Below are 15,208 nucleotides of genomic sequence, written 5' to 3'. Positions count from 1 at the left end.
TGCATGGGGTTTGCACTGCAGAGTGCTGTGGGATGAGGGGGGGCACAGCAGCGCTCCCACTGCAACCTAATGGGCACCACGGTGCAGTCAGCATGTGGGCAAAGCACCTGGGGGTGATGTTTGCTGTGCTGGGGCTGTGCTGCAGGGTGTGCACTGTGTGTGCACATGGAGGTGTGTGAATATACGTGCACGCACGTGGCTGTGTCCATGTGCACGTGTGCCCACGCTTGCTATGTGTGCACGTATGTGCGTGTGTCTCTGCACAGCTTCCCTTGGCTTTAAACTCATTTCCCACGCAGCAGCCAGGGCAGGCAGCCCAATGCACCCGGACCGGCTCCTAATAAGCAATTAAAAACCTCCCCAACGTCTCTAATAAGTTCCCCGACCCCTGCAGCAAGGTCACAGCCAAACGTTGCTCCTCGGGGCCCTTTGGGTGCTATCACACAGCGATCACAGCGTGCTGATGCCATTGAGATAAGGGCAGGGCCACGGGTCAGCGCAGCGGGGCTGCGGTGCTGCTCTATCGGCACCATCGGCGTTCTGCTCCACCGCGGGGACACGGCGGGGACACGGCGGGGCGGGGTGGGAACCCACAAGGGGATCAATGGGGACACTGTGTGGAGAGAGTGGGACATGGCAGGGATGTGATGGGGATGTGGTGGGGGCACAGGGGGAACACAGAGGGAATACAATGGGGACACGAGGGGGACATAATTGGGATGTGATGGGGATGTGGTGGGGGCACGGGGGGAAAACAGTGGGGACACAGTGGGGATGTAATAGGGACATGATGGGGACACAATTGGGATGTGATGGGGACATGGTGGAGATGTGGTGAGGACACAGGGAGAAAACAGTGCAGACACAATGGGAACACATTTGGGGTGTGGTGGGGACACAGTAGGGATATGATGGGGACATAATTGGAATGTGATAGGGATGTAGTGGGGACATGGGGAGAAAACTGTGGGGATGCAATGGGGACATGGTGGGAACATAATAGGGACACAATAGGGATGTGATGGGGACATGGTGGGGATGTGGTGGGGACAGAGGGAAAAACCAGTGAGGATATAATAGGGACACAATGGGGACACAGTGGGGACACAATTGGGATGTGATGAGGACATGATAGGGACACAATTGGGACACAATAGGGATGTGAAGGGGACGTGGTGGGGATGTGGTGGGGACACAGGGAGAAAACAGTGGGGACACAATGGGGACACAATTGGGACACAATTGGGATGTGATGGGGACGTGATGGGGAGAAAACAGTGGGGACACAATGGGGACACAATTGGGATGTGATGGGGACATGGTGGGGACACAGGGAGAAAACAGTGTGGACACGATGGGAACAGAATAGGGACACGATGGGGACACAATTGGGACATAATTGGGATGTGATGGGGATGTGGTGGGGACACGGAGAAAACAGTGGGGTGGTGACACAATACAGACACAGTGGGGACATGATGGGAATACAGTGGGGACGTGGTGGGACATGGTAGGGAAATGATGGGGTCATGGTGGGGACACAGTGTGGACACAATGGGGACATGATGGGGACATGACAGGAACACAGGAGTGACATGGTGGGGCCATGGTGGGGACACAATAAGGAAATAATGTGAAAAAGGTGGGAACATGGTGAGGACACAATGGGGACATGATGGGAACACAGTGTGGGACATGGTAGTGACACGGTGGGGCCATGGTGGGGACACAATGAGAACACTGTGGAGACATGGTGGGGACATGGAAGGGACATGATGGGGACACAGTGGGGACGTGATGGGGACACAGTGGGGAGACAATGGAGACATGATGGGGACACAGTGGGGACACAATGAAGATGTGAGGGGGACACAATGGGAAGAAAATGGAAATATGATGGGGACACAATTGGGACACAGTGGGGACACAATGGGGATGTGATGGGCACACAGTGGGGACATGATGAGGACACAATAAGGACACAATGGAGACATGATGGGGACACAGTGGGGACACAGTAGAGCCATGATGGGGACACAATGGGGAGAAAATGGAAATCTGATGGGGACACAGTGGGGACAAAATGGGGTCACAATAAGGACACAATGGAGACATGATGGGGACACAGTGGGGACACAAAGGGGATGTGATGGGCACACAGTGGGGACACAGTGGGGACACAAAGGGGATGTGATGGGCACACAGTAGGGACATGGTGGGGACACAATGGGGAGAAAATGGAAATATGATGGGAACACAGTGGGGACACAATGGGGACATGATGGGGACACAATAAGGACACAATGGAGACATGATGGGAACACAGTGGGGACACAGTAGGGACACAATGGGGATGTGATGGGCACACAGTGTGGACACAGCGGGGACACAGTAGGGCCATGGTGGGGGCACAATGGGGAGAAAATGGAAATATGATGGGGACACAGTGGGGACACAGTGGGGATGTGATGGGCACACAGTGTGGACACAGTGGGGATACAGTAGGGCCATGATGGGGACACAATGGGGAGAAAATGGAAATATGATGGGGACACAGTGGGGATGTGACGGGCACACAGTGTGGACACAGTGGGGACACAGTGGGGACACAGTAAGGACAAAATGGAGACATGATGGGGACACAGTGGGGACGTGATGGGGGCACAATAAGGACATGATGGAGACATGATGGGGACACAGTGGGGACACAGTTGGACACAGTGGGGACACAGTAAGGACAAAATGGAGACACGATGTGGACATTGGGGACATGGCAGGGACATGATGAGGACACACTGGGGACACGGTGGGAGCACAATGGGGACACAATGGGGACACGGCGGGGACACGGGGCTGCGAACCCTTTGCACCTACTCCAGCTCCTGGCCCTATTCAAATCCCCAATAAATATGCATCTGACAGGGAAACAAACAGCATCGGCACACGGGGGATTTCTTATCGCGGCGGCGATGCGATGAATGCAATTATAGCTCCGAGTCGCTGCTGCCCTGCGCTGCTCTGCTGCTTATCCCTGCGCAGCATCTGCCTCCCCGCTCCCCGGCTCTGATTGCTTTCTTTCCCCTCCTTTTCCCTCTGATTATCTTTCCCTTCGCTCCGTCCCCACCTCTGGCATCGCCCGTTTCCTTCCGCTTTCGCATCTTTAGGTGGTTTAGGTTTTTAATTACCCCTGGATTCGTTCTCGTCACGGCGTCCCGTTGGGCTGGGAAAGTCGTTGGAAGGACGGGGTGCTGGGTGCCACCCGCTGTGGTGTCATTCATCCCGTGGGGACACCGAGGTGCCCGGTGTGAGGGGGACATCCCTCATCACAGGGCAAAGCAATGGCGTTCATGCGGGGCGATGCGATGGCATTTACGTAGGGGCAAAGCAACTGCACTCAAGTGAGTGCAGAGAAATTGTGCTCAGGGCAAAGAAATCACACGTAGGTGAGGCGAAGGAATTGCATTTGTATAGAGGACAAGAAATTGCACTGATCCGGCGCAGTGCCATCGCAGTCCTATGGGGCAGAGCGACTGGGGTGACGTTGTGGGGGCAGCTGCAATGTGCCCCCACTTTGGGGCTCTGCAAAAGCTTTCCCTCCTGCAAAACCCATCTGCAGAGCGGCTGCTGCTGCTGCCCCCCTGGAGGGGGAGGGGGTGGCGAGGAGGTTGGAGCTAAGACAAATCAAGAGTTCAAATGTTGAAACGATTAAAAATGGAACACAATAAAAGAAATGGGAAGCGGGGGAGATAAGGCGCGGGCGCCCTCGCCGCCTATTTAACATTCATTGGATTGAATAATCAGCCCTCATTATCTCAAATTGGCTGCATATTTGCCCTCAAAATGCTAATTTGAAAGTTGGCTGCGAGCGCCGTCTGCCTATTTTGACTAAAATATGATTTTGCTTTATTTGTGCATTGTTTGTAGCTCCGGGGGCATTTCCAGTTTCAAAGTGAAAAAGGAAAGTGGGGGGGGGGGGGGGGGGGAGGAAAAAAAACCAAAACCAACAAAGGTTGGGGGGGAGGGACCCCGAACGGCACTGCCAGGGCTGTGGGGAGGATTGGAGGCGTTAGCAGGCTTTGGAGTGGGAATGGACCCTTTATCGTTCATCTCGGGGTGGAAATGGGAGGCATAACGTTGTTTTATGGTGGCGATGTCCCATCGACCTTCCTGGAGATGCTGCTGTGTCCCCATCCCCGCTGCGCTTGAAACAAATGGGGTTTCCCCGCCAGGCCGTGACCCCAAAAACGAGGCCAAAATCCCACATTGAACCCCAAATCCCACATCGGTCCCCGTACGGAACCCAAAACTTTCCCCCCTTTTCCCTCGGGACACCGCCGTCTCATCGCACGACCAGCAGCGATCCCATCCCATGATTACCCTTCCTAAAAGTCAATCAATAGATCATAAAGCAGGGAATCACGGCCAGAGTTTAAACCCCCCCCCCATTCACGGCGGAGGATTTAGGGTTATTGAAGGGCAATTGCTTCGCCGTCGCTTCAATCCGCCGTTAGCGATGCCGCCGTCCGCCCGCTGGCTTACCCACAATGCCCCCAAATGCCACGTTTCTCATGCAGCCCCCAGCGCTGCCCCCAAAGCTGTTTGCACAGCAAACTGCAATTGTAGGGGAGATTAACGGGGCCGGGGTTCGGCCGCCCTTCATTGACAAAAGGAGGAGGCAATCCGCTGCCATCAATTCCGCCGGCGGCTCCGGGTTTGGCAATGACACTGCTTTTGACATTCCCAACCATGGGGATGGATGGGGGTGGGGGTCCCCCCCCCCCCTTTTCTCCTTTTGGGACCCCGAGTGGCAGAGCTGCACCACTTTCCCATAAGGAATAAAGAAGTGGAATCTTCAGGGAGGGGAGATTGAGGTTGGATGTGAGGGGGAAGTTCTTAACAGAGAGAGCGGTGAGGTGCTGGAACAGCTGCCCAGAGAGGCTGTGGATGCCCCATCCATCCCTGGAGGTGTTCAAGGCCAGGTTGGATGGGGCCCTGGGCAGCCTGGGCTGCTGTGAAATGTGGAGGTTGGTGGCCCTGCATGTGGCAGGGGAGTTGAAGCTTCATGATCCTTGAGGTCCCTTCCAACCCTGGCCATTCTGTGATTCATAGCCCCAAGCTGGTGCCACCCATTGGGTGATGTGTCCTTGATGAGCTGATTGATGGGTTTTGGAGCTGCTTGCAGCCTAGATGCTGTCCCAGTTGGTGTTGGGTTAAATTCAAGCAGCGCTGGGACAGCCAACATGTGGGACGCTTGGCCAACATCCCCACATTGCTTCATGTGGCTTTGCTGGAACCTCACGCTTTGGGTGGAGTTTTGGGACAGATCCCAGATCATCTTGGGGTGGAAAATGGCAGGAATAACGTTGTTTTACGGTGGTGAGTCCCATCGACCTTCCTGGAGATGCTGCTGTGTCCCCATCCCCGCTGCACTTGAAGCAAATGGGGGTCAGAGCCCCCATTTGTGTCCCTGGCAACCCTTGGGGGGCAGCATCTCTGGGGCAGCAACGCTTTTTTGGTCCTCCCCCCGCCTTATGTGTGGGGAGGACACGTCCTTGGGTGTCTCCTGGGGATGCTCCTCAGCCATTTGGTGCCACCTGGAAGCTCAGCCCAGCTGTGCACGGCCGATAGCGGCACCCACCACCAGGACCCTTCTACCCGTGTCGGAGAAACCATACAGGACGTCCCATCCCGGTGTTTTTCAGCCCGAAGTGTCCCATTCCAGGCTGTTGTATCCCAGCCCCCGTGTGTCCCCTCCCCGGCTGTCCCCCCCCCCCGTGTCACTGCGCGGTCTGGCAGTGGCCTCTGGCGGACAGAGGGGGGAACAGCCGCGACCCGACCGGAATGGCATCAGTCCTGATAGGAACCTCTGCCAACCGCTAAATGGGCTCCCCAATAACCGGGATGTTCATTAAGCTGGACACCCCCCTCCCCCCCACTAATTGGGATGCTCATTAACTGCAGTATGCACTGACCGGGTTCCTTGCTAACTGAGTTGCTCACTAACCCCACTCACTGGGATGCTCATCAGTGGGGTTACTCGTTAACTGGAACACCCACTAAACTGGGACCCCACTGATTGGGATGCCCATATTGTGACTCCACTAACTGGGACCATTCTCACTGAGATGCTTATTAACCAGCTTCCCTCCTAACCAGGATGCTCATTAAGTGAGATGCTCGTTAACTGGGATCCCTCCTAACTGGGATTCCTATTAACTGGGACCCCAACTATTTGGCTGCCCTCTAACTGAGACATTCACTAACTGGGATCCCTACTAACTGGGATTCCCACTAAGTGGGATTCCAGTTAATCCCACTATTTGGCTTCCCTCTAACTGGGACAGTCGTTAACTCAGATCCTAATTAACTGGGACCCAATTAACCAGCATCCATCAGATCGGGAGCTTGCTAACTGAGATTATTCCTAACTGGGACCCCGATAAACAGGAAGCCACAAAGCTGGGGATCTCCAGTAACTGGGATCCCCACTTACAGCCTGTTAACTGGGATTCCTGTTAACCAGGATCCTCAGCTGAGATCCTATAGGCTGGGATTGGTGTTGATAACAGGGATGGAGCTGAGATCTCTACAGATCGCAGTGCTCTGACTCGGATGCTCATCAACAGGAGTCCCCACTCAATGGGATCTGGCCAACCGGGATGCTCATCAAGTGGAAAGCCCACAACCAGTGTTGCCCTCTAACTGGAACCCCACTAACAGGGATGCCCACTGACTGGGATGCCCACTAACCTTTCCTGAGCCACGAACCCCACGAGACAGCTCTAAAAAGCCATCAAACAGAAGCTGACTGAAACACTGAAGAGTTGATGGGAAATAACCCCCAGCTTTTGCACCTGCCAGCAGCGCGGGGCAGACGCTCCTCCGCCACTTGATGGCAGTGGGCATCCAAGCAACTCTGTTTCACTCAGTAATTTCAGCTGAATTGGTTCCAAGCGCTGTTTTTCCCCCCTCAGAAAAAAAATGGGGGTGTCCTCAGGTTCCCGGTACAGCGATGGATTGGGAACCATGGGGATGCGAAGGGATCTATGTGTGCAGAGTGAAGGACGGACGCCGCAGGACAGGGATGGACACAAGGACAGGGGTGGTGTCCTCTGCACACGGGGTGACATTGGGAGCCCCATTCCTGGCATGCAGACATGCAATCCACACGGCACCCAGACAGCCTGGGCTGAGCTTAATGAGCAGCATTGTTATTAATTAGCTCAGGAGCTTCCTCCTCCGCCAGCAGAGCCTTGGGGCTGGGGATTACCAAGGAGCCATCCAGGTGCCATCCCAAATCTCAGCTCACAGTTCTTGGGCCGGGTCCTCATTGCATCACATCAGCCCTCACTCACAGCATCACCTCTCCAAAAATCCTAAATTCCAACTCCCCCCCAACAAGAGTTTCCTTCCCACCCGTCCCATTGAGCACCGCTGTCCCCACTTTTTTGGTCCCAACCCCGGATGCCATCAGCCCAAAAAGCAAAGAGAAACATCGGGGGGGGGGGGGGGGGGCGGGCGGGGGGGGGGTCCAGTTTGGGGCCTGGGGTGTTTGCTGAGTGCCATCACACAGCTCTGCGAGGACAGAGAGGAAAAAGGGCATAAAGGAAAAAGGAGAGCACCTCCCACCCAAACACGAAGGAGCCTCCTGCCTTTTTATCTCGGCCCTTTCAAGGCCGTCATTAGGAACTAATAATGGCAAATCTGCCCTTTCATCTCTGCCCCCCCCCCCCCCCCCCCCCCCAAGGGCCTTTATTTGCCCTCGGTTGTGTGGGGTGCCGTCCATGGGACAAGTTTTTTTTGCTATGAAACACACGGAGCCATCACCCACCCATCCCCACGCACAACCGTTTTCCCCCATTCCCATTGCCGTGCCCAAGGCGGGGGATAAATCACTCCATCGGGAAAGCCAAGCAGGAGGGGTGGGGGGCTCAAATAGCACCTGTAGGGCCCCGTGCCCCTCATCCCCCCCTCCCCCCCCCCCCCCCGCGCCCCATTTCCTCCCCCATAAAGCGCACAGCCCGGTTGCTGTCCTTTGACCGGGCCGTGCTCCCCGCCGCGCTGGGCCGAGGTGTGACTTTTCCCAGCTCATTAGGAAAAGCCGTTCGGTTTTAAGCATCTCAACCCTTAATGACCATCTGAATCCCATCAGCAGGGCTCTGACGCCGGGGGGGTGGGGGGCCTGGGGTGAGGTCTGGGTGGGGGGGGTTGGGGGGAAAGGCATCTTTGGGTTCCTCTGCCACCGCATCTCTGCGTGTCCCCTGTCACGTCCCTTTGCCTCGATGGCACCGGGTCCGGCTCTGCCCCCTTAAAAATGAAGGAGTGCGGCCCCATAGACGGATGTCCACCTGGAGGAGGACTGCTTGGCTTTGGACGCACTGGGATATCCCGGATTCCAGAGCCACAAAATGGGGCTAAACTCACAGCTCTGGGGGCTGCGCCCTTCCAGCACCAAAGCACAGAGGGCACAGCCAGGGCGGCCATCGGGAGGTGCCGTCGGGGCGGTCCCCGCCCTCCCCATCCCATCCCATCCCACCCCCCCCCCCCGCTCCCATTGCCGGCCCTATAAAAGCGGGCGGCACATCCCTGGGCCCACCCCGCCATGCCGCCCCCGGCCCCTCCGCCCCCCGCCCGGCCCGGCCAAGCTTTCACCATCGCAGCGCTGCTGGGACGCTCCTCGCCCCCCCCGGCACCTCCACCACCACCGACCCCTTCGCTGCCACCTCTGCCGCATTGGGGGGCACCTCCCGGGCCGCTCTGCGCTGCGTGCTGCGGACCCCCGCCCGCCTGGGCTGCTCGCCTCGGGGCCACAGGTAGGGCCGGGGCTGCGGGGAGCTCCGGAGGGAAAACATCCCCCATGGGGAGGTCTCTAAAAGGGGACCTTTTTCCACCTCCCCCCGCCCCGGGTTCCGGTGTCTGCATTTCCCATAAGAACGCCTCAACCGGGGGACTTTTTCCATCTTTCCAGGAGGGATCTGGCTGTCTTGCCCCCCTTTCCACTGGGGACTTTATTTCACCTCTCCAGCAGGGACTCTTGACCGCCTCTCCCATAGGGACATCTCCAAATGGGGAACTCCTACTTCCCCACGGTACTTTTGTCCAACTCCCCCCAAGGGGACCCAACTCCAACTGGGAAGCCCCTTCTCAAGGGGATCTCTTCTGTAGGGTCACCTCTAAACGGGGACCTCTCTACAATTCTGTAACCAGGATCCTTCCCTTAGAGTCATCTCCAACTTGGGGACTTTCATCCACCTCTCCAGATGGGACCCCAGTCCAACACTCCCACGAGGACACCTCCAAATGGGAAGCTCTTTCCAGGAGACCCCCTCCTCACCCCCCCTCCCTCCCCCACCTCCAAATGGGACCCTTTTCCAGCTCTCCAACGTGGGCATCTCCGAATGGGGATCTCCTTCCACTCATAGGATCACTCTCGAATTGATACAGGCTGGTTTAGGGCAGGGACTTCCTTCCATCTCTGCCCCCCCCAAGGGACATCTTCAACTGTGGGCATTAATTCACCTCTGCAGGAGGGACCGTTGTCCACCTCTCCCATGAGGACATCTTAAAACGGTGGACCTCGTTCCCATCTCTTCAAGGTGACCCCTTCCAAAGGATTCCTCTCCAAGAGGGCCCACCTTCAATGAAATCTTCTCCAAATGGAGAACCCCATCCCGAGAGACCCCTTCTGCCCCTTCCATGGGATTCTTCCACTCCAAGAGCTCCTGTTCCCCTCTATCAACCCCTTGCCCCCTGACCACCGTTCTCCCTCACCTCCAGGCTTCCTGCTCTCCAAGTGCTGCTTCCCCATCTTCAAAACCAAAGCTGGCAAAGCCAAACGGGTGCGCACCATCTTCACCAGTGACCAACTGGCACGGCTGGAGAAGGAGTTTGCCCGGCAGCAGTACATGGTGGGCACGGAGAGGTGCCTGCTTGCCTCTGCACTGCACCTCACTGAGGAGCAGGTGAGATCTGGGAGGTGCAGGAGGGGGGTCTCCAAGTGATTGCTGGTGCTTTATATGAAAGGAATGGAGGCTGTTAGGATGTTATGATTGGGGAAACTGAGTCACAGGGTGGTTATCCTGATGTTGTATGGAAGCATCGGGCTTGCGGCCAGCTTGAATTTGGGTCTTGGTTGCAGCTTATCTGTATGAAGTCAGCTCTTGGGGGGGCAGTTTGTATCCATGCTGGGGACAGAGCATGGCAGGGGGGCACTTACTGGTCAGGGGGGCACTTACTGGTCAGGGGATGATGAAGCTGTGGGCTATTGAGGCTCAGTGTAAGGTCTGGACATGGAGAATCTGAGCTTCCAAACCAATCTTCATTTCTTCCAAAGGTGAAAGTCTGGTTCCAAAACCGAAGAATTAAGTGGAGAAAACAAAGCCTGGAACAACAGCAAGCCAAATTGGCTAAGATGGGCCTGGCCACCTCACAGAGGAGCCCTGACTCCCAGAGCCACCGTGGTGACGAGGACAAGGACTGCCCAATGGGGACTGAGGGCATCCAGGAGGACACAGGCTCACCCCTGGGCTCGGGGGCTGCACCTCCCTCTGCACAGACTGTGGCAAAGTGCTGCTGAGCTGCCAGGGCTGCTTATTTGTTGCTTTTATTGTTTTTCTGTGTATTATATATGAATGTATCATAGCTGGCAATGAGGGTATCTAATATATACAGGGCTTCGATTATTTTTGCAGTGCGAAAATAAATTATTTATGCGACTCTTGGTTTAGAGGAAAGCCCAGGTCTTTCTGTTGCCCCTCTGTCTCACGGCCTGTTTGTCTGTCCTTTAATTCCTGGGTGGGAGAAAAGGCAGTGCAAGGAGAGGGGGAGATGGATGGATGGAGAAGGGACAACGTAGGGAGAAAATGGGAGAAGAGGACGAAGGAAAAAAGAGAGGATGGATGGAGATGTGATGGAAGCTGCCCTTTGTTTTGGCTGTTTTTCAGGGCCAGGATTAGCCGGCTCTTCTCAAAGAGCCCAAACTGTGCTAATAATGTCTTCCCATGTCTGACAGAGCCCCAAGTGCCAGCAGGTTTAAGCACTAATCTCGCATACCGCTGGGTTTATTGCAATCATCCCTGAGACAACGGGGTTTATGGGGATGTTTTGATATCGCTCAGCTGGGGGCTGAGCTGATTGAGGGGGTTACCTTTAATCCCCAGGAGCTGGCGATGCTCTGTGTTGGGGTTCCTGAGCCAGGAGATGCTCTGCAGCTCCAAGAGAGGAATAGCTGTAATGAGAATGGGAGGCTTCGATTGCCTTCTTCAAATGGCAGCTGAATGAAGCTCGGCTCCACTTTAGCACTTTAGCAACCTGTTGTCCAGGTGGGTGCTCAGAGCTCAGGGTGCTCAGCTCCCATTTCACACCTGCTGTGGGATGGATGGGTGCTGGGGATGCCTCCCTCCCCCCTGGCAATTAGTTAATTAATATGTTTTCAGTGTTCTCAGGGTGAGGACCTGCAGGACAGAGCAGCTGTTACCGTGATGATGGGGGGCAATCAGATCTGATGGTTTCCAGAGCAAGGTGGAAATGTTCCTCATATTTATAGGGTTGGGATCAAACCCACCACGGGAAATGAAGGAGAATGATGCTCTGAGAGCTTGGGGAGGTCTGGGATCATCTCATCCTGGGCTGAGCCTTTGCTGCTGGCTTTCCCACGAACCCCGTGCAGAAATGCAGTGTTTGTTTGGCTGCATCCTTGTGCTCTGCAAGCAGCCCCTCACCCAAAGAGCCCATCAACCCCTTCCCCAGTGCTGCGTATCACTGAGCTGCTCTGTATGGAGAAGAGCTGGTTTTCAGTGGAGTGGCTGCTAATTGCAAGGCAGCTGAGAACTGAGAGGCCTTCTTAAGGGGGGGATAAAGGTTATCAGGGTTGCAACACCGAGCCTGCCTGAGCAAATCTCACCTGGTGCCTGCAGGTGGATAAGTCCTTGCGAGACAAACGGGGGCATGGATCTGTTCAGAGAAGCACAGGCTGCCTATGGAAGGATGACTGGGGAGGGATGCACAGTCTGGGGCTGTGAATAGGTGCAAATGGGTGGCTGCATCCGTGGGATGACAGAGGAGCAGAGATAGCAGGAGAGATAATCGGGTGGATAATCCCCATACCCCCTCTTCCCCCCCCAGTGTCCTTCCTGCCAAGATTACTCCTGCTGAGCACAGGGCGACGGACGGACGCGGCGTGTTTGCATGAGGATGTAGGAGTCTGCAGGATGCTGGAACGGTTGCCAGCCCCCAAATCCTCCTGTCCTGGGCACATTTGTGCCTCTTTCTCAAGATGGCAGCCCTGCTCTCCTCGTCTCCCTTTTTTTGGGGGGGGGGAGGGTTGCTAAATGGGATTACGGCGTGCCTCGGAGGGGCGGCGGCGCTGGGGACAGCCAGGCACATTTCCCAGCTCTGTCTCATCGTGTAATCTTGTTAAATGATCAGAGAGCATTTCCCCCCCCCCTCCTTCTCCCTCCCCTTTAATTCTCGATTGAAACATCAAATAGAGCCACCGGGGGCTGCCAGCAGCTCCACCTGCTCTGGGAAGTAAAGGAGGAATGGGCACCGTGTCCCTTCGTCTGCAGCTTTCTGGGGTGGAATCCCCCTGAGCTCACATTGGAACAGAGACTCACAGAAAGGCCTGGGTTGCAAAGGACCGCAATGATCACCCGGTTCCAACCCCCTGCTATGTGCAGGGTCGCCAACCAGCAGCCCAGGCTGCCCAGAGCCACATCCAGCCTGGCCTTGAATGCCTGCAAGCACACATCAGCTTCTCCCGCTCGAATCACATCTGGCCAAGAGAGGAGGCACCGACTGACAGCATGAAGCTCTCAGCTGGGAAGCAGCACCTGGCTGGTACATGAAAACAGGGGCAAAGCGGGGTGAGCTGCCTGGGAATGCGATGAGAACGAGGGCTGCAGAGGGATAAATCCCTGCATTTAGAAGTCGCATTCCTGAGGCTGGGGACTCAGCCCGCAGTGATGCTCTGCACCGGGACCGTTCCCTCTTAAGATTGAGCCGTTGGTCCCTTTTGGATACGGGTCGGGTCGACCACGAGCCAGCCGGGCTCTCGCACAGCGCTCTCCCCTCTGCGCACGGCAACATCCCGACCTTTTGCAAAAGGGTTCCCAGCGGACAACGCAGCTGATTTTATTTCAAATCTTGATTGCATCAGCTCCATCCAGTCCCGATGGGGTGGGATGAACGGCAGGAGGGGGATCTTGTAGGAGGCGCGGGGTCGGCGGGCAGATAAAGCACCCCAGGCGGCAGCAGCATCTCGGGGCTGCCGTGCTTTCGTGCCTCAGTTTCCCCGTTCCAGACATAGGGAAACGCAGCCTGGCCCTATCAGCCCAACTCTTCGCATCCCTGCCGAGAGCCCGGCAGGACCCGGCCTCCGCTCTGCCCCATCCTTTCCCCCCCTCCCCGTCCCTCTTTATTGATTTAATAAGATGGAGGGGAATTAACGGGGCCGAAGCATTGGGATAATGAAAGATGAACAAAGGGGCAGCGCTAGCAAAGATGCTGCCAGCTTTTAATGATGAGGCCGGGCAGATCCCCTGCTAGCTGTCCCTTTGGAGTGGCGATTAAGAACATACTGTTATTGTTAAGGCCGAGAGATAAATCCCTGCACCGTTTCTGATGTGATCAGCCGGGGCTTCTCCCTACAATTTGTGATCCTATTGTGGACGGTGTTTGCCCTGGGCAAGGAGAGTCTGGGAACCACTTATGAACCATCCTTTGGTCATTAGCCTCCTCATTAGGAGAGAACAATGTCGGGGAGGAAAGATAATTGAAGGGAGCAGCACTCAGGGCTGTGCCGGCGCTGCCTCAGTTTGTCGGTAATTCCCAATTAATTTGAAATGAGTGGTTTGGGGATGCTCTTAATAACCGCATCCATATTGCGAGCATGTTGGGGCTCCTGGTGTCAGCCTGATGATGACGTGGACTCAAAGCCATGCATTTGGGGCTAAGGATTCTCCAAGGAGCCCGGAATTAGGGGCTAAAAGTTGGGGAATCGGATCCTGACACGCAGCGATGTCCCCAGCACACGGGGACACCCCGGCTCCGTGCCCCGGGGACGGCGGGGGGAGAAGCAATTCCTCAGGATGCTTGACATTATCAAGTGCTAATGAGACCTGGATGGGGCTGGGGTGCTTTGCAGGCCATTACCCCAAATTAACCTGACAATGCAGCCGAGGCCAACGTCTGAAGGAGGGCTGAGTTGTGTATTGGCTGTCTGAGGCCGGGGGCAGAAGGATGCTGCCCTTCTGCCTTCTCTCCCCTTGCAGAAAGCGTTTTTGCATCTTGCAGGGTGGCTTTCGGCGGCGTGCCTGCATTCGGATCAGCATCCCGAGGGCTGGAGGAAGGCGGTGGGAAGGGAGAGGACGGGGGGGAGGGAGGGCAGCAGGGCTGTCTGCTCTAAGGGCTGCAGTGTGTCGCCTTTTTCTTGGAGAAAACATGTCCCCACGTCCCCTCCTCTCCATTCCTTCCTCCCCACACTGCTGATTGCACGGGGCTTTCACCAGTTCAGCAGCCAATAGCTGGAACTGGGCAGAAGCAGCATCTCTCACAGCCAGCAGCCACCATATACTGGGCTGGTCGTGTCCCTGCTGCCTGCAAACTGGGCTCCCAGATGCCACGGCTCCTGTCCTCCCCCTAATTTGGGTCTGTTAATGAGACCTTGCAAGGTGCTGAGGATGCAGAAGGTGAAGCAGATGGTGGCCACTCCAATGTCCGAGCACAGCTGTGTGCTCCCAGAACAGAAAGCACAGGCAGAAAGAACAGCAGGCTTCAGTAATCACTTTTCTAGACTTTCTCATGAGTGAATTGACATATTGGCAAATCTTGTCCATGGGAGGGGGATTGGAATTAGAGGATCTTCGATTGCTTTCCAACCTAAGCCGTTTTGTGATTCTATCAGTGGACAGAGAGCCTCACGTTCCTCTTCTCGTGGTGAAGATGAAGGCCCTGCTCCCTTCCTCCAGTGGGATTGGGTGAGACCTGGCATGGGAAGGGGCAAACCAGGAGATGTAGGGAAATCCCCCACTGCCTTTCTGCAGGCATCCATCCCCACCTGGGTGAGCAGAGGAAAAAGAATGCAAAAAATCTGACACGTGTAAATCTGACTGTCAGTACTCTTATTTCTAAGCCAGTTTTGTTGGATTTCAAGAGCCCGAAGCACAAGGTCATGAGCTCAGGCTCCTTAGGGTGGCGGTGCTGGGCAAGT

At 55.8% G+C, this 15,208-nt stretch overlaps 1 protein-coding gene across 1 annotated transcript; it reads left to right on the top strand.

The window, feature by feature from the left end:
• Positions 1 to 8,602: 8,602 nt before the first annotated feature.
• On the top strand, positions 8,603 to 11,161 carry LOC122180301 (homeobox protein notochord-like). The gene is given in 4 exon segments (XM_042871866.1): positions 8,603 to 8,813; positions 9,778 to 9,962; positions 10,334 to 10,417; positions 10,420 to 11,161. Coding segments are annotated over 4 exon segments (504 nt in total). The 3' UTR covers positions 10,444 to 11,161.
• The last annotated feature ends 4,047 nt before the right edge of the window (positions 11,162 to 15,208 follow it).

The sequence above is a fragment of the Lagopus leucura genome, unplaced genomic scaffold (genome assembly GCF_019238085.1).
Source record: "Lagopus leucura isolate 7727_CA_CO unplaced genomic scaffold, USGS_WTPT01 Super-Scaffold_100004, whole genome shotgun sequence".
Taxonomy (NCBI): domain Eukaryota; kingdom Metazoa; phylum Chordata; class Aves; order Galliformes; family Phasianidae; genus Lagopus; species Lagopus leucura.
This window is presented reverse-complemented; position numbering and strand designations above follow the sequence as displayed.